This window comes from Dendropsophus ebraccatus, chromosome 1 (assembly GCF_027789765.1).
Source record: "Dendropsophus ebraccatus isolate aDenEbr1 chromosome 1, aDenEbr1.pat, whole genome shotgun sequence".
Taxonomy (NCBI): Eukaryota; Metazoa; Chordata; class Amphibia; order Anura; family Hylidae; genus Dendropsophus; species Dendropsophus ebraccatus.
The window spans coordinates 106216591-106235309 of record NC_091454.1 but is presented as its reverse complement, the minus strand read 5'-3'; the positions used below and the strand labels follow the sequence as shown (position 1 = coordinate 106235309).

At 44.4% G+C, this 18719-nt stretch overlaps 1 protein-coding gene across 4 annotated transcripts in view; it reads left to right on the top strand.

Annotated features, from left to right (window-relative positions):
• The first annotated feature begins 2263 nt into the window (after nucleotides 1-2263).
• CTTNBP2 (cortactin binding protein 2) overlaps nucleotides 2264-18719 on the top strand; it is a 108794-nt gene continuing 92338 nt past the window's right edge. For 2 of the 4 annotated variants that reach the window (XM_069976410.1, XM_069976437.1), the window contains exon 1: nucleotides 2264-2349. In XM_069976410.1, the coding sequence (XP_069832511.1) occupies nucleotides 2287-2349 (63 nt within the window). In that variant the 5' untranslated portion in view covers nucleotides 2264-2286. Of the gene's footprint in view, nucleotides 2350-4465; nucleotides 4487-5796; nucleotides 5897-10306; nucleotides 10379-18719 lie in introns of those variants that run through there. The other 2 variants (XM_069976418.1, XM_069976429.1) reach the window with 2 other exon arrangements.

Below are 18719 nucleotides of genomic sequence, written 5' to 3'. Positions count from 1 at the left end.
TAATCGGATGCAGCTGTCATGTTTGACAGCTGCATCTGATTACTGTATTAGCGGACACGGCGATCGGACCGTGCCTGCTAATACCCGCGGTCCCGGGCTACAAGGGGCACCCAGAACCACGTACAGGTACGTCATGCGTCCTTAAGAGGTTAAAGATGCTCATTGGATGCTACGTTAGGGTGCAATCACACGTACAGGATCTGCAACAGATGTACATGTGAATATACACTAACTGTTCCACTAGAGTTAATTTGCTATGTTACATTAGATTAAGGAACTGACGTTCCTGTGCTAAGTTTTTGGTTTGTCCAACTTTGCTTGCACATTGCTCAGCTCACTTGCCATTCTGCTCAGCAGTGGCTGAGGCTTAGGAGGAACATTGTTCTCAAGTATACCTGTGCACAGTAGGGATTTATCTAAGTCTCAAGTTGTCTATGCCATGTACATCCATGTATCAGTGATTTCTCTAAAGACTAAAGTATTTCAAGTGCCCAACTCATTCCAAGGGATCTAAGTCAGTAATCTTTTCTACTGTACTTATTGCACCTTTATTGAAAGAGATACTGTTATAACTTCTCTTTACCGTGCCGTAACATATTATATCTTTAAGTTTAGTAAACAATTGCACCTGTTTAAGTCTATCTAGGACTCTGTGGTTATTTACACTAAACCTTTACCAGGCGTGTGTTGTTACATCCAGGGGTGGGTGCATGCCACTCCTGGCCACTGTGACAAGTGTCTAGGTGGTACACTGTCATTTGCCCTAGCTAACACTACCTGGTACAGTATGGAAGCTACAGTCAGTGAGGGGTTACAGTGCTCTGTGTACAGTATAGAGGCAGCAGTCAGTGAGGGGTTACAGTGCTCCGTGTACAGTATGGAGGCTGTGGTCAGTGAGGGGTTACAGTGCTCCGTGTACAGTATGGAGGCTGCGGTCAGTGAGGGGTTACAGTGCTCCGTGTACAGTATGGAGGCTGCGGTCAGTGAGGGGTTACAGTGCTTTGTGTACAGTATGGAGGCTGCGGTCAGTGAGGGGTTACAGTGCTCCGTGTACAGTATGGAGGCTGCGGTCAGTGAGGGGTTACAGTGCTTTGTGTACAGTATGGAGGCTGCGGTCAGTGAGGGGTTACAGTGCTCCGTGTACAGTATGGAGGCTGTGGTCAGTGAGGGGTTACAGTGCTCTGTGTACAGTATGGAGGCTGCAGTCAGTGAGGGGTTACAGTGTAGCTCTGTGTACAGTATAAAGGCTGCAGTCAGTGAGGGGTTACAGTGCTCTGTGTACAGTATGGAGGCTGCGGTCAGTGAGGGGTTACCGACAGTGTAGCTCTGTGTACAGTATGGAGGCTGCAGTCAGTGAGGGGTTACAGACAGTGTAGCTCTGTGTACTGTATGGAGGCTGCAGTCAGTGAGGGGTTACAGTGCTCTGTGTACAGTATGGAGGCTGCGGTCAGTGAGGGGTTACAGTGCTCTGTGTACAGTATGGAGGCTGCAGTCAGTGAGGGGTTACAGACAGTGTAGCTCTGTGTACAGTATGGAGGCTGCTGTCAGTGAGGGGTTACAGTGCTCTGTGTACAGTATGGAGGCTGCAGTCAGTGAGGGGTTACAGTGCTCTGTGTACAGTATGAAGGCTGCAGTCAGTGAGGGGTTACAGTGTAGCTCTGTGTACAGTATGGAGGCTGCGGTCAGTGAGGGGTTACAGTGCTCTGTGTACAGTATGAAGGCTGCAGTCAGTGAGGGGTTACAGTGTAGCTCTGTGTACAGTATGGAGGCTGCAGTCAGTGAGGGGTTACAGTGCTCTGTGTACAGTATGGAGGCTGCAGTCAGTGAGGGGTTACAGACAGTGTAGCTCTGTGTACAGTATGGAGGCTGCTGTCAGTGAGGGGTTACAGTGCTCTGTGTACAGTATGAAGGCTGCAGTCAGTGAGGGGTTACAGTGTAGCTCTGTGTACAGTATGGAGGCTGCGGTCAGTGAGGGGTTACAGTGTAGCTCTGTGTACAGTATGGAGGCTGCTGTCAGTGAGGGGTTACAGTGCTCTGTGTACAGTATGAAGGCTGCAGTCAGTGAGGGGTTACAGTGTAGCTCTGTGTACAGTATGGAGGCTGCGGTCAGTGAGGGGTTACAGTGTAGCTCTGTGTAGCCCCCCTTGCAGCAGCAGCAGCTATGGCAGGCAGCAGGTAGGGGGAGGAGCAGGCGGCTGTGGGTAATGGTATGCTAGTTGTGGGGGCCGTCCTCCACTGTCTCCTCTCTCCCGGCTCTATTCACTCTCAGTTTGTTACAGCACGAAGATGGCGACAGTCGGAGAGAGCGGGGAGCAGTCGTTCTCCTCTGAGCAGGAGGACTCGGACAATGTAAGTGGGCAGTGGTGGGGTGTGACAGTGAGGGGGGCGCAGTGCTGGGCTGCCATGTCCGTACAGCTGTGCTCCGGGCTCTGGCTGGGACCGCAGTGGCTGCTGCTGCAGGTCACCCCGGGAGTCTCCTTCATTGCCGGGGACAGTGCCCGGATTTTTCCCAATCCTGTGAGATGCTTCCCGTGTGGTGACTGGCATGTGAGGATGCTGCAGGGCGGGCGGCTAATGCCCGGGGAGTTGCGCTGAGTTTGTCGCATTCTGGGGTATTGATGTGTTTGTTATGTGGGATTTCCAGATGAACCTGCTGCCCGTTCTTCATCATGGCAATGCAGTCCTGTCAGGTCACAGCGGAGTCAGCTCTGCTACATGGGAGTGTAATAAGGCAGGAAGGGCAGCTAGTAGATGGCGGGTGCCACTGCCGGAGTATAAATAGTGGACATGTGCCAGGGCTGGGAGGACTGCAGCTCGTCCTCACACCCGGGTGGTAATGACATTACGTGTAGCTGTCAGCTCTGCACTACTGACATAGAACACTACTGGGATAGCGCCTGCACTACTGATATGGAACACTACTGGGATACTGGGATAGCGCCTGCACTACTGACATAGAACACTACTGGGATACTGGGATAGCGCCTGCACTACAGACATAGAACACTACTGGGATACTGGGATAGCGCCTGCACTACTGATATGGAACACTACTAGGATACTGGGATAGCGCCTGCACTACTGACATAGAACACTACTGTCTCATATCCATCCATATCCATCACATACCTGTCTCACATCTATCTATCTATCTATCTATCTATCTATCTATCTATCTATCTATCTATCTATCTCCTATCTGTCTATCTATCTATCTATCTATCTATCTATCTATCTATCTATCTATCTATCAGTTTATGTTGCTTATGGTAAGCTCTTTAGCTAGTGCTGCATTTCCCTTAAAGCAAACAGTATGGGGTAAACCTTATTTCCTGTACAGAATTCATAAAGGAAGATGTAGTCTGTTTATATGAGGTTGTGATGCTGGATACATAGATATTCCTTCTAAGTCGTGTTTTTCCCGAATACTGGATCATGTTATTCCCTAATATCATGTAGTTTCCTTTATTCCCTAATACTGGATTATGCTATTCCCTAATATTGGATCATGTGATTCCCTCATAGTGGATAATATTATTCTTCCTTATCATGTAGTAGTGATCCAGTAAGCATTCTGCAGGGTTGTCCATGTTATTGATCTGCAGGAGCCACCATTCCAGCAGGCTGTTCCCTCTCACTAGACTGCTGACACAGACACTCGCTTCCCACTTATAATTCCGCAGCATGCCTTCTGTCTACAATAGAAATACCAATTTGTTTAAAGAAATAACATACTCCACCTTGTTCAGAGAAACATGTCATTATCTCCTCTATTGACTTAAATAAAAGTAATATACTGTAACACACATACAAACTTGTCAGATTCATGCCAAGGGACATTCTTGTGAAGTATAACATTTGGATCCTTTTTTTTTGCTAACCAAATGTATTCTTCAGACACCAAATGTATGCTTCAGCTAGTTAACTTATATAGATGTTATAAGCTGTATGTTATTAGAAAAACATACCGCATATAAAGTAAGTGTGAACATAGCCTAACAGCAACCTGTGTCAGTCTGATGTACTTCTATTAGTATGCCTCTAGTTATGAAGGTTCTTGTAGTATAGGACTTTTATGCAGTATATGACCTTTAGGTTATGTGTCTGCTCTGTGGAATGGTGTAAAATCCACAGCAATGTAACAATAGGATATACTAGGACAGTGGCGTAGCCACCGTGGTCGCGGGGGTCGCCGCCGCGACCGGGCCCGCCACAAGGGGGGCCCGCGGGGCCCCCCGATCAATCACTCTTGTGACCGCAAGCATTGTTTTGCTTGCGGTCACAAGAGTCTGGCTCCGTCTTTCCCCGGCTGCTGCGCGGCTGCCGGGGGTGTCGCGTCTTACCCCCGGCAGCGCGCGCATCCCAGAACTCCCTGCGCGCCTTGGGCCCTGACTTCCGGTTTCCGGCGCGCAGGGAGTTCTGGGATGCGCGCGCTGCCGGGGACAGACCAGGAGGAGTGAGAATCAACGTGGGAGCGCGATGTCAGGTGAGTTAAGTTTTGTTTTTTTTATCAGCCTGTACGGGTGGGGGAAAAGGAGGGGGCCATCTATGAGGGTGGGGGGAAAGAGGGGGCCATCTATGAGGGTGGGGGGAAAGGAGGGGGCCATCTATGAGGGTGGGGGGAAAGGAGGGGGGCATCTATGAGGGTGGGGGGAAAGGAGGGGGGCATCTATGAGGGTGGGGGGAAAGAGGGGGGCATCTATGAGGGTGGGGGGAAAGGAGGGGGGCATCTATGAGGGTGGGGGGGAAGGAGGGGGGCATCTATGAGGGTGGGGGGAAAGAGGGGGCCATCTATGAGGGTGGGGGGAAAGGAGGGGGCCATCTATGAGGGTGGGGGGAAAGGAGGGGGGCATCTATGAGGGTGGGGGGAAAGGAGGGGGCCATCTATGAGGGTGGGGGGAAAGGAGGGGGGCATCTATGAGGGTGGGGGGAAAGGAGGGGGGGCATTTATGAGGGTGGGGGGAAAGGAGGGGGGCATCTATGAGGGTGGGGGGGGGAAGGAGGGGGCCATCTATGAGGGTGGGGGGAAAGGAGGGGGCATCTATGAGGGTGGGGGGAAAGGAGGGGGCCATCTATGAGGGTGGGGGGAAAGAGGGGGCCATCTATGAGGGTGGGGGGAAGGAGGGGGCCATCTATGAGGGTGGGGGGAAAGAGGGGCCATCTATGAGGGTGGGGGGAAAGAGGGGGGCCATCTATGAGGGTGGGGGGGGAAGGGGACCATCTATAAGGGAGGGGGGAAAGAGGGGGGCCATCTATGAGGGTGGGGGGGGAAGGGGACCATCTATAAGGGAGGGAGGAAGGGGACCATCTATAAAGGGGGGGAAAGGGGACCATCTATAAGGGAGGGGGGGAAGGGGACCATCTATAAGGGAGGGGGGAAGGGGACCATCTATAAGGGAGGGGGGGAAGGGGACCATCTATAAGGGAGGGGGGGGGGGGAAGGGGACCATCTATAAGGGAGGGTGGGGGGAGAGGGGACCATCCATAAGGGAGGGTGAGGAGAGAGGGGGCCATCTATAAGGGAGGGGGTATAGGGGGCCATCTATAAGGGAGGGGGTAGAGGGGGCCATCTATAAGGGAGGGGGTAGAGGGGGCCATCTATAAGGGAGGGGGCCATCTATTTGGGGGGGCAACATAGGGGGAGAGGGAATACACAGAGGGGGGCATATATTATTAGAAGGTCACAGAGTCAGGCTACCCACTAAATGAGGGTGTAAAGGGGACAGTACAGATGTGCAGTGTGTAGAGAGATGAGGATGGTGCCAGTATAAGGAGCCTAATATGTTTGTCTGGCAGATTCTGTGGATTCGTGGCTCGGAGAAGTTCTCATAACGGCCCAGGACAGATGGAGAAGATGATGAAAAGGAAAGAACTCCGATCAGAAAAGACGTCTCCTGTGAGTCACCTGATATAACTGCACTGTAATGTATATGGTGTATAGAGCCTGTGTAGAGCTGGGGCCACCTCTATATGACTGGATGAGGTGATTTAGTGTACTGGATTTGGTCAGTAACAATATGGTGGTGATGGTAGTGGTTGTGGTGTGGCGGTAATGTTTCCTCCCTATATACTGGTATTACTGGTAATATTGGTCTCAGTATACAGGATTTGGTCGGTAACAGTATGGCGGTAATAGGTAATATCTGTCTTGGTGTGTGTGTGTGTATATATATACAGTGGTACCTTGGTTTAAGAGTAACTTCGTTTAAGAGCGTTTTGGTTTAAGAGCTCACAGTTTTTCAAAATTGTGACTTGGTTTAAGAACATTGCTTTGGTTTAAGAACTTCCTGTATTGGGTGGGAGCGCGAGTGGAGAAGGGGCATGGCCTGCATAGTGGGGTCTACAGCACTGTACTCTAAACACCTTCCAAATCATAGCAGATCCCCTTCAGGCTGGGGCTTACATCAGGGGACAGGACTGTGTGGGGGGGGGTAATCTCTCCATAGCTGTAACCCCTCTCTCCCCGGACAGAGAGTGCTGCATGTATGTGCCCACATCTGCCCTGCTCATTCCTTCATGCTCCCTGCAGTCTCTATCAGCCCTTGTGTTTCCCATCCTCTCCATTACTGTACAGTACAGAATAATAAATATATTTGGGGTGTGGAACCAATTGTCTGCATTTACATGATTTCTTATAGGAAAATTTGCTTTGGTTTAAGAGTGGATTTGGATTACAAGCACGGTCCTGGAACGAATTATGCTCATAATCCAAGGCACCACTGTGTGTGTATATATATATATATATATATATATATATATATATACACACACACACACACAACAATAGCATCACTTGGTCGTGAAAGGAGGGGGGGGGGCCCAAGTTGGCCTCTCGCACCAGGGCCCAGGAGACATTAGCTACGCCCCTGTACTAGGATATTACATCCAGGAAAATCTATAGCACGTGGGGCATGCTGTGTATCTCAGTATATAATGTGAGTCCATAGGATGCTGTTAACCCTTGTTCTCATTTATAAATATTATTGGACAGTATGGTAGCTTGCTGTATGGGTGAGCCTGAGTGAGCACTGACCATGTACACCCTCCACCGATCAATATCCTGCAGTAAACATGCGGGGCCTCATTTATCAGAATTGTCTTAGACAAAGTGCTCTTGTTGCCCATAGAAACCAAAATTTGGCCGTCCTTTTCCTATGTACTCTGTTGACTGGAAATTGTCCTTTTTTTGTCACAATTATATTGCAAATCAGTTCTTTTTAGAGGGTGTATAATGTACACACCATTTGTCAATATTGTCTGACCGCTGTGTGACTCCAGAAGAATAGAAGAACCCCTCCTCTGGATGCTACAGGTGTGGAATGAAGAGCAATGGAAGGGAAAATCATGTTTGCACATAATAAGAGATTGGATTGGGGTCTGACTAATGGGAGTCTGACTAATGGGGGTCTGACCAATAGGACCGCAACCAATAACAAACTTGTGGTTCCAATGTACCCGTTGGGATAGAGTGGCAGTTAATTATGCACATTTACATTCTAAGGGAATGCCAAAGGTGACCAAGCTATGCACTGAGCTTTGTCAGGCCCATAGAGTTAAATGGAGCGACATTGCACAAACTCAACTGCTGCTCCATCATAACAGGAGCACATAGGACTCCCAATTCTGGTATTGGCGGATCCCAGTGGTCGGACCTGTATTGGTCAGACACCCTGATAAGTTCTCATCTTGGAAAACGTCTTTAAAGTGGGTATATCCTCTGGTCCAACAAAAAGGAAGACTATTTTAATAGAACTTCTTCAAACCCCAGTTGTATTTACCCCTGCAGTTTGTCTGCTATGTCTTGTAAGAAAGGAAGAATAGCCTGTTTGTAGTCAGAATTTCCTTAGGGAGGTTTAATTTTTGGCTCACAAAATAGTCTCTCTTCAGTAGATGGACAAATGTCCTCCCAGGGCATTGCAGTATATAGCCACAGTAAATAATGTTATCACCTATGCGAAAGTAGTCTATAAGATGAGATATTAAACCCACAAATGTGATAAAGAATAACCTCAGTCCCTATAAAGCTTATTAAAGGGGTACTCCAGCACTTTTTTTCTGGGACCGGGGAGGAGGTGGCCGAGGGAAAAGTCGTCCACTCACCTCCCCGGTTCCAGCGGCGGGTACCGCATCGCGGCGCTCTGGTGCCCGGTTCACGGACGCTTCCTGGTTTCTGACGCGTGCCCCAGACATGACGTCTCAGGTCCGCTCAGCCACTCATTGAAGAAGGCGGGATCCGTTTCAAGTCAACCCCTTCCTGTGTGACAGATCTCCAGACGTGTAATGGCCTAGTTCTACTGGAAGCCCTGCCATGTTGCAAAAAAGAAACATCACATGGCAATTGATATCAATAGACCAAGTTTGTTTCTTCTAAGATGACTCCTATTGGGGTACCTTTGGTTAATAAAGACCTTGTCTACTATTTGAATTAAAACACCAGATGTAAACTTGACTTAAATAGGATTTTCAGTCCATAAATATCTTTGACAGAATATTCTATAAATAATTGACTGGGGTGTAAGGGGTGATAGGGGGTCTGACCTCACCAGAGAACAGAGGTACTGCACTTCCATTGGATTGTTGACACAACCTGCATTGGAACTCTGTGCTGTATAATGTATAATAAACAGCCAAGGGTGTTCAGCTTAGAGGTGGCCTTATTTTCTGTATCCGCTGCCTCTGCCATTTTAACAGAACTGTGCGAGTCTGCTTAGTGAAATACACAGTATATCTGCTGTGAAAGAGAAATGAGTCATGCACATATTGTATTCCAAAGTTTCTGAACTGCGGCCATTGTCATAGCTTTTTTGTTTCAGCTTTTTACTTCCTATGTGAAGCTGGGGTAACTCTAAAGGTACAAACACACACGGCTTATACGCTGCGTATTTACTTCTGCGATACGCAGCAGATACGCAGCAGATTAGATCTAAATAACTGAACACAGTATCAAATCTGCTGCGTATCTGCTGTGTGTGTTTGTACCCTTATGGTATACAACCTTATTAAGTAAGGTTAAATAAATAGCCTGTGTTCACACTACATTTGACACATGTGTTGAATACACATAATGTCATTACATTAACATGACGGAACTCATTATTATGAAAAGAATGCAATACCAGCACATCCTGGCCAGACACGAACGTAGCATTGGATTTGCTAATATACCCAACTAATGTTAAAGGGGTGGTCATAGGATAGATGCTCGTCACCCATCCTGCATTGTTTATAAAAACGCCATAAAGCAAGCACACTGTCATTCCATTCAGTCACTGAGGGTCCTATTACACAGAGCGATTTTTAACGATTAACGACTAATGATAAACCATAGCAAACGGGATTGTTTATTGTTAACCTGAAATCGTTCACCATATTACATAGAACGATAATCGTTAGATACGATTGTTATTGCGATCGTTTATTGCTTTTGATCTCAGGAAAACAATGGCCAATGTGCTATTACACTGAACAATTAGTGAAAAAATGCGGAACTTGGGGGAACGAACGTGGAATTACAGCGAACGATTAACGATAATTTTAGGTTCTGATCTAAAGCAATGATCAACGACATACGAACGATTTTTCGATCGTTGCCTGCAATAACACAGAACGATTATTGTTTAGATTCGAACGATATAACGATTTTTCACACGATAATCGTCCCGTGTAATAGGGCCCTAGGGGACTGGTGGAGATATCTGAGTACTTAGCTATCTCTATCAGTCCAAAAGAGAATTACATTGTGTGTAGTCAAGTCCTGTATATTAGAACAGAGCCAGATGCATACCTTTATTATACGCCTAGACTTTAGTTATTTGTTTTATAAATAGGCTGCAGAATAATATTTGGATTTGGGAAACTAATAACCAGTTGTTTCTGTTTTCTTATTGGATTTGCTTGGTAAATAACTCGAGCAGATATATCCATTGCAGTGTTGATGTGATTGTTGGCTGCAGTATAGAGAATACTCCCACAGACTTGCTTACATAATGAATTTCCCCTATTAGGCTACCGGACTAGTGTAGGAGTTTCAGTAAGATCAAATCCATGGTGACCTTTACAGGGTGGCCCCTCTCCAGCACAGAACAGAGAATGTAATGGATAGCTTTGGGAGTACAGTTTCAAGCTGGAAGAGGGGAATTAGTACAGGCATAATTGTACATTATGTCCATATTGTGTGGTGGGGGTGGGTTGGAGAGTGTTGATATGCTTTATCTGTGGGCTTTCTGCTTCCTGAATGCTAATGTGTTGCTAGGCAACAAGTTTATCATAGATCGGTAAGGTGACATGACCATGTGACGCTGCTGGGAAACCACAATTTATCATTAGAGAATCATTCACGTGATACTGAAAGGAAAATCTCCGGAATGAAACGCAAAATGTACGATGTCACCTAATCACATTATTGGTTTTAGGGTGTAGTTCTGCAACCAGTTTTTTAGTCCATGTTAAGCCCCTATATTTCTTGTTGTAAATGGGAAGTCAATTCCAGAGACTCAGTTATTAGCCTAGTGGGCAGTTATACCAACCAAGGACAACATCTACTTGGAGTCTGTATGTTTACCCCATGTCTGTGGTGGGTTTCCTCCTGTCTCCAAAAAGCATGCTAATAAGTCCGGCGGGGTGGGGGTTGGGGAAAAATAAAAAAGACACTATGCTTACCGTACCCAGTGCTCCCTGACCCCCGCTGGCTGTCATTGATGTCACAACACTAGTTCCACAGACTGGTGGGATTTAGTCCGCTCAGCCAATCAGTGACTGCAGTGACGTCCCGCCCCAGTCACTGTCTGGCTAAGGGGCATTCATCAGCTGGGTTGTGATGTAGCCAGCAGGGAGCTCTGATAGCTGGCGGGGTCCAGGAGCGGGATATAGATATGCGCGGGCACTCGGGACAAGTGACTATAACTTGTTTTTTTATTTTCCCCCCACCCCTGCACATAATGATTTTTTTTTTATTTTCCGCCTGACGTCCTCTTTAATAGGCATTCTATTAAATTTAAAATCATAAACATAATTGGGAAGTTAGATTGTGAGCCCCAACCTGGGCAGAGACATCTTTCTGCCATGCTGTTAAATACCTTGGTTTTATATAAGCAACAGGAAATGAAATAACTATATAAAAAATATTTAGTGTGGGAAAAGTACAGTATTAGAAACACAACTGTCTGAATGTTTTCCTGCCTGTGTTTTTTTTTTAACTTGGTGTAGTCTGTTACTGAATCTGTATAAATCTATTATCACCAGAAAGTGAAAAATGACTTTATAGTCCTTCATTTCCCTAGGGTCAATGAAAGGCTCATGTGACTATGCATACTTGGATCAAAAGATTTCTGAGCGCATCTACTTTATTGATTGTACACACAAGCATATGTGTGTGTTAGTAGAGCTAAGAGTAAAGTGACGTTATGCTGACTATGACTGTTCATATTTGTGGTGGTGTCACATAGACCTAGGGTCAAGAATAGCAGAGGTGTAATATAACAGTCTCGGCTATTATCACAAAACCATGTTTTTTCCCCCCTTTTTTTTTTATAGTCGCTTGTTTACTATAATCAATTTTGGCATTTGGACTTACTTATACATACAAAAGTAGAAGGGGTTAAAGTATGTTTACAGTTGTACTTCTAGGCAGGGATCAGCACAGGCTCTCATTCTGGTTGTTTAACCTTCTAGATGCTGCAGTCATTAATAATCATAGCACTTATGGGGATAAACATAGAGGCCTTGCTTTTGTTTGCTTGTGCAAGTTGTAGACTTATCAACAGACACATCTATAACAGCTCATATAATGCTGTACAGTTCTTCCACATCCAATTACTGGATAGTCCTTGGTGTATGACATTGAAATGCACATCACACAACAAGCTCTGTACAAACACAGTGACCCACTTTTATTCAGTTTACTTCTGATTATAGCCAAAATTGCACAGGTAAACAAAATGACATGTTAAATTTTATTATGCAAAATTTCGCATCTAAATATTTGACCACTAATGGCAGACTTCAGTTATTTTCAGTAAATAGTTCTTATCCGTGCTATTTTTTTTAATGTGGGTTCTTCAAGAAATGGGGCAAAAGTCCCCTTTCAGTTTTATTGTTGCAAATACACTATTTATAAAAATATGTGTTAAATCTTGTTATATCTTCTTTTAAAACTGCTGAAGGTGGGGAGAAAAATACAGAATTGTGTACTAGGCAGTGGTACTTGACCTCCTGGTGCCAGCTTTTGCTCTTCTCTGTGCCAATACATAGGGTGAGCCTGTTCAGCCAATCACTGGCTGATGTGGTTGACTGCTGTGGCCAGTGAGTGGGCATTTCCTAAGTGTTTGGATGCAGAAGAGAAAGCACTTACGGTATCGGAATACTGGTACTGGTACTTAAAACCATACACAGTAGAGAAATATTAGCCACGTGGCACATTTTGACAGAATAAACGGACTGCCTAATGCCCTTTTTTCCTAAACATAAGAGGTGTTTGAGCTAAGCATTCATATGTATGGTAGAATCAGGATGAATAGTTGTCTGGTGAATGAACGTTCGCCAACATTGGAAGAGTCAAATTAGCCACCTATACTTCTGGATGTGCCTTTTTTTCAGTGGGAGACAAGGGACAAGGGCAACGATTAGATACAGCAACAGGGGACAGAGGTGACGCTAATGGGAGCAAGGGGTTAATTTTTGTTTGTACTTTTTTTTTTTTTTATTTCACTGTGGCACAGGGCTGTTCTACACTGGAATTTGACACACAATGGAGGAGATCAGAGCCGGAAGGGCTGTGAAAACCTAGCCCCTCCTGTCACTGTACATTGTAGTTTGTTTGTCTGTAATGATGTGCCAATCACAGAGATCAGTGGGCGAGGCTAAAGGTGATATGTCAATGGCTGGTTGCTGAGACCTGTCACCAGTGGCTGACTGCAGTTTAAGTTGTCACTGTGTGATTTCGCCAAAGTGCAGCAACCTTTGCTGTCAGATTAAACTGATCGGCTTCTATGAGGAGGTCAGTTATAGACTGGTTTTTCAAAGGCATTTCATACTATGCCGCATTAAAGGTTGGTCTATAAAATTGGGCTGGGATACTGGGACAAGGGGAAAATATATGTAAAAGGGCTAATTAACTGGGTGAGTGATAGGAAACATATGTGATGTGAAGTGGCATTAAAGGGGTTAAAGATTTTTTGGGAATGTTTTTCTAATTCTCAGTTTTACTATGTATATTATAAAATAACTGAGAAATCTTGGACTTTTCGGGTTTATCTCTAAGCCTAAAACTATTCAGAGGCTACCATCGGTACATTTAGTTACTTAATCTATGAGGTTGAACCCTCAGGAGGCAGTCCCCAATTGCCCCATTACAGGGGAATTCCTTCACGACTCAGAATGGCAATCAGAATAATCCCTGGATCGATGTCCTACCGCGTGATCCCACGATGTGTATACGCTCCGGCCGGGATCCCATTGAAGCAGAGGCAGTGTTCCACAACTTGAAAAGTACGGCCGTTGTTGCCGATGGCAACAACGGCCGTACTTTTACTTAGTGTGAACATAGCCTAAGGGTGCGTTCACATGTACAGGATCTACAGCAGATTTGATGGCACAAATTTGAATTTGCAGATTCAAAGCAAATCAAATCTGGGCCATCAAATTCGCTGTGGATCTGCTGCAGACCCTGTACGTGAGAACACACCCTAATGGTTTTCTAGGGGTTTACATACTTGCTTCTGCTCAGCCAATCAGTGACTGGCAGGTCAGCATACTGATTGGCTGAGTGGAACACCAGGGAGCTTGAGAAGCAAGCAGGAGCGCGGCACGGTAACGTATTAGCCGGGCAGCGCTAACTTAAGTTGGAAAGACGTTTAAATACTCGCAGCAGAATGAAAAATCCGCTATGAGTATGTAAACCCATAAATTACAGTACCAGGAATCACAGCGGATTTCACAGCGGAACTCGCAGCATGCAATCTGCTGCCATCTGGTACGTGCTAAGGTACCGTAAAAAAGAAGTGGACCAAATACTGAGCCCTGTGGTACCCCACTTGTAACTGTCACCCATTCAAAGTATGTCCCATCAACCCTCTGTTTCCATATCCCTTTTACATATATTTTCCCCTTGTCCCAGCATCCCAGCCCAATTTTATAGACCAACCTTTCATGCGGCATAGTATGAAATGCCTTTGAAAATCCAGTCTATAACTGACCTCCTCATAGAAGCCGATCAGTTTAATCTAACAGGACCAGTACCTCATAAACCCATGCTGGTGCTGTGTTATTGGATTATTTTCATTAAATAATGTAGTATAGCATCTTTTAGAAAACCCTCGAATACTTTACCAACGATAGATGTTGAACTGACAGACCTATCATTTCCTGGATCACTTTTTGACCTCTCTTTGAATATTAGCACAGTACAGTGAGATTGTGATTTCTGGATTTTAATGTTTTTAAGGTACAGCGCACTTCCTGTTGGGTTAGGCGACGTGATATTTATTAGAGGATTTACATTATCCCTAGTCATGTCGTCTTTTATGGGATTCTTCTCTGTGAATATAATAAAGAAGAATGTATTTAGTAGATTGGCCTTTTCCTTACTCCTTCCACCATTACACCCAGATTATTTTTAAGGGGGACAGCATTTTAAGTTTTAAGTTTCATATTATCTATAAAGGTGAAGAATATTTTGGGATTTTTTTTTTACTTTCTCTGGCAATAATTCTTTCTGTTGCAATTTTTTTTTTTTGCACAAATTATTTAAAATATAATTTTTCCATGCTTCCTCGCTACCTTCTTGTTTTAGTAGTCTAAATGCTTGTTTTCCATTCTATAGAAATCACTTCTGCATGCTCTTATTCATTGCAGACAGTACAGTAAAAGGTAATGGCAGGAGATAGATAACGCACAATTCACAATAACTTTTGCTCACAGCTCAGCCTCCCCCTCCCTGTTAAGAAAAGACCTCTGCAGAGGACAAACTTTCCAAGTCTAATTAATAAGAGCTGGTCCAGTCTAGATGCAACAGCTCAGAAAAGATGGCTGGGATTAAAAAAATACAATTTTACAATAGAAACAAACTAGAAGATCAGAACTTGTTTAAGTATTTGGCTGTAATTATGGTGCCAATCTCATGGCCCTTCAGTTGTTGAAAAACTACAATTCCCATCATGCCTGGTCAACCAAAGCTTTAGCTGTCCAGGCATATTGGGAATTGTAGTTTGGGAACAGCTGGTGGCAGTTTGACACCTGTGATATAGGTGATACATTCTCTTTAACTTTCTTTGAGACAACATAGTGGTTTCTGATGCCTGGTGGATTGCGGGCCACTAGTTTTTTATTCTCTCTGTGTCTACAGGTTATTATTAAGGATTTATTTCACAGCAACACTTTGACATTTATTGAACCAGGAAAGTAGCTACTAGGCCATTAGAGACTCTTCTAAGACTATTGGTAGTCAAAATTGGCATATTTATGGCTGTGCATTGGTGACATGGGAAAAATTAACAAAGTTTTGAACTACCACATTTCACCTACTTTTGACCATACACAGACTGGAAGTTGTTTGGTGGTTGGACAAACTTTTGTACTTGATTGCTATACTGACACCGACATACATATTTTACAATAGGCATAACAGTTGTTCAAAGTAGCCACACATGTTCAATTAGTTGGCAGTAGTTACATTATAGCTGCATTATAGCTACAATATGGCAGGTCAGCAGTTTTATACTGTCCTATCTAAAGGTAGAATAAACTAGTGACAGAGAAGCTGAATAGAATGATGTATCACTCACATTGTTCTGTGCAGCTGATCCAGAGATATCTTTTTGAATAACATCTCGATTATGTGCATGAGCCCAGTAGTCCTGGATATTCATGAGAAGCAAAAAAAACTCCGCCCACCAGCGGCTGGTTGGCAGTTTTATATCCATGCTGTGTATAGGCAGTAAACTGTCAATCAGCAGCTGGATGGCAGGGGGAGGGGTGTGGCAAGAATCCTATTCTCCTGCATATTAGGAGAACAGCTGAACAGACTGATGTAACTTATACATCACCTGTAAACTCCTCCTAAATTGAAGTCATCAAGTTATTTACTGATGATGTTAATATCTGCAGTATTTTAGAGGTGACAGAGACTCTTTGAAGGGAATGTGTCATGAGTAAATGACTTATTGTTTAAATCAATTTTTCATGGTAAACATATTTTTAAAAAACTTTTTGGTGAGTTTCCATTTTACTATGTATATTATAAAATAATCCTAAAATATTTGCAGTTTTCATTTTATCCCCTAGGCTCAAATTTAGGAATCCCCATGTTCTTTATACTTTTGCCGCCATTCTAGGCGATACATTCTCTTAAAACATAAAATATAAATACTTCTACTCACTTCTCTTTTTTGTTGGCCTTTAACAGCCTACCATGTATGTGTTGATCAAGTGACCCAACACTAGCAACTATTGGATGTGAATTTCAAACACAGCTGAACTTTTGAGAAGGTGACAGTCTGTCATCTGTCTGCTAAATTTGCTGTTACAATTTACCAGATTGTTTAGTCAACAGCTATATCTCTTGACCCTCTTATACACGCATGCTCAGTTTGTGGGCAAAGTGGAGTAGGCCAGAGTCAGGCACTATTGGTGGCACATGATCTCCAGGGACAACAAAAAGAACAGTTGTTAAAAGCAGCATTCTCTATCTTCCTGGCCTTTATTAAGACATATTGCTACCTTAAAGGGGTTGTCCGGCGAAAAAAAATTATTCACAGAATAACACACATTACAAAGTTATACAACTTTGTAATGTATGTTATGTCTGTGAATGGCCCCCTTCCCCGTGTCCCACCACCCCCACCCGTGTACCCGGAAGTGTGGTGCGCTATACATTACCTGTCGCGTGCCGACCACGGTCTCCGATCGTCAGCAGTGACGTCTTCTTCGGGAGCTTGGCGGATCTTCCCGAGTGCCGGCCGCCCTCTGCAGCGTCATCCGAAGCTCAGCCGCGATTGGCTGAGCATAACTGTGCTCAGCCAATCGCGGCTGAGCAGCTGATGACGTGGCCGCGTCATCAGCCGCTCAGCCGCGATTGGCTGAGCACAGTTATGCTCAGCCAATCGCGGCTGAGCTTCGGATGACGCTGCAGAGGGTGGCCGGCACTCGGGAAGATCCGCCAAGCTCCCGAAGAAGACGTCACTGCTGACGATCGGAGACCGTGGACGACACGACATGCGGTGAGTATAATGCACCACACTTCCGGGTACACGGGTGGGGGTGGTGGGACACGGGGAAGGGGGCCATTCACAGACATAACATACATTACAAAGTTGTATAACTTTGTAATGTGTGTTATTCTGTGAATAATTTTTTTTCGCCGGACAACCCCTTTAACACCAAAATGTTATCTATTTGATTGAACCAAGTTAAGGCCCTTTTACATTGGCCAATTATGACTACGGAGCGCTCCTATGGTGCATTTACACAGACAGATTTATCTGACAGATTTTTTTAAGCCAAAGCAGGGAACAAGTCATAAAGGAAAGGCTGAGATTTCTCCGCTTTTCAAATCCTTTCCTGGCTTTGGCTTCCAAAATCTGTCAGATAAATTTGTCTGTGTAAACACACCATTAGGAGTGCTTATTTACCCAATAATTGGCCTGTGTAAAAGAGCCAGCGATCAGCCAAGTAATTTTTTGTGTGGCCGGCAAAATCACCATTATTGTCTGCACATCTCTCTGTCTAAATGTGTGGCAGATAACAATGTATTTAAGTGGCCACACTACTAATACAGCAACACGTTGGGCCATCCAAAAGGACCCTTAGTATAATCAATGAACCACACTGTTTACAAAGCTACGTTATTCCATGACTCACCATATTTCTTTTTCTATAATTATTATTGTAGGGAAGTCCAGATGACTTCATCCCCTTTATTTCCTGTAACAATACACTCACCCTGCACAGTCATTATTTTCTAATTGTCATATGATCTCTTATCCCGAGCCAGGAGATATGACCAGGCAGTTGAATAAAACAATGGAAAGGAACGGTCATTTTCCTACCGCCCGTAGTTGTTGTACAGTGAGTAGAAAACACTGTAGCACCTGTTGTTTATCAAATATTCAAATTTGCTGATTTCTTTGCAACCTAGAAACATCTAGTACACTATTTTTACAGAACAGTATAAGCTGACAAGCAGTTGACACTGACGGCAAGATGGCGGGGGAAAAAAACAACTGTTCCTTGAAGGAGAAACATTGGGAAGATTTATTTTTCTAACATTCTATAGACATACTTTCTCTAACTCCTGTCAAATATTAATGAAACTCTGTTTGTGTTAGATATCTTTAAGGCTGGATGGCTACAGCTTCATGTCTGCAGTGAAAGAGAAGTGTTTGGAAGTTCAGTGCTTGCTATTCTTGGGAACACAGCCAATATTTTAATATATACAGAATGTGTAGATGTAGGGCTTGGTTTGTTTCAGGAAAAGCAGGCTACACTGTGAATAATTGTCATAACTGCAGTGAATGTCAATATTTAAACATGGGGTTACGTTGGTCCCTTAAGCATAAAGGAAACACACTGTTTCCATAATGTACTACTGCTATCCATTTAGATGTAACTTTTTTTTACACTTTTCAAGCTAGGTATTGTGGAGCTAAGCTTCTTGTAACATTTTTTTCCAACACTGTAAACTTTGTTATTATAAAATGTGATTTTAATATTCATGCTTTGTTTAG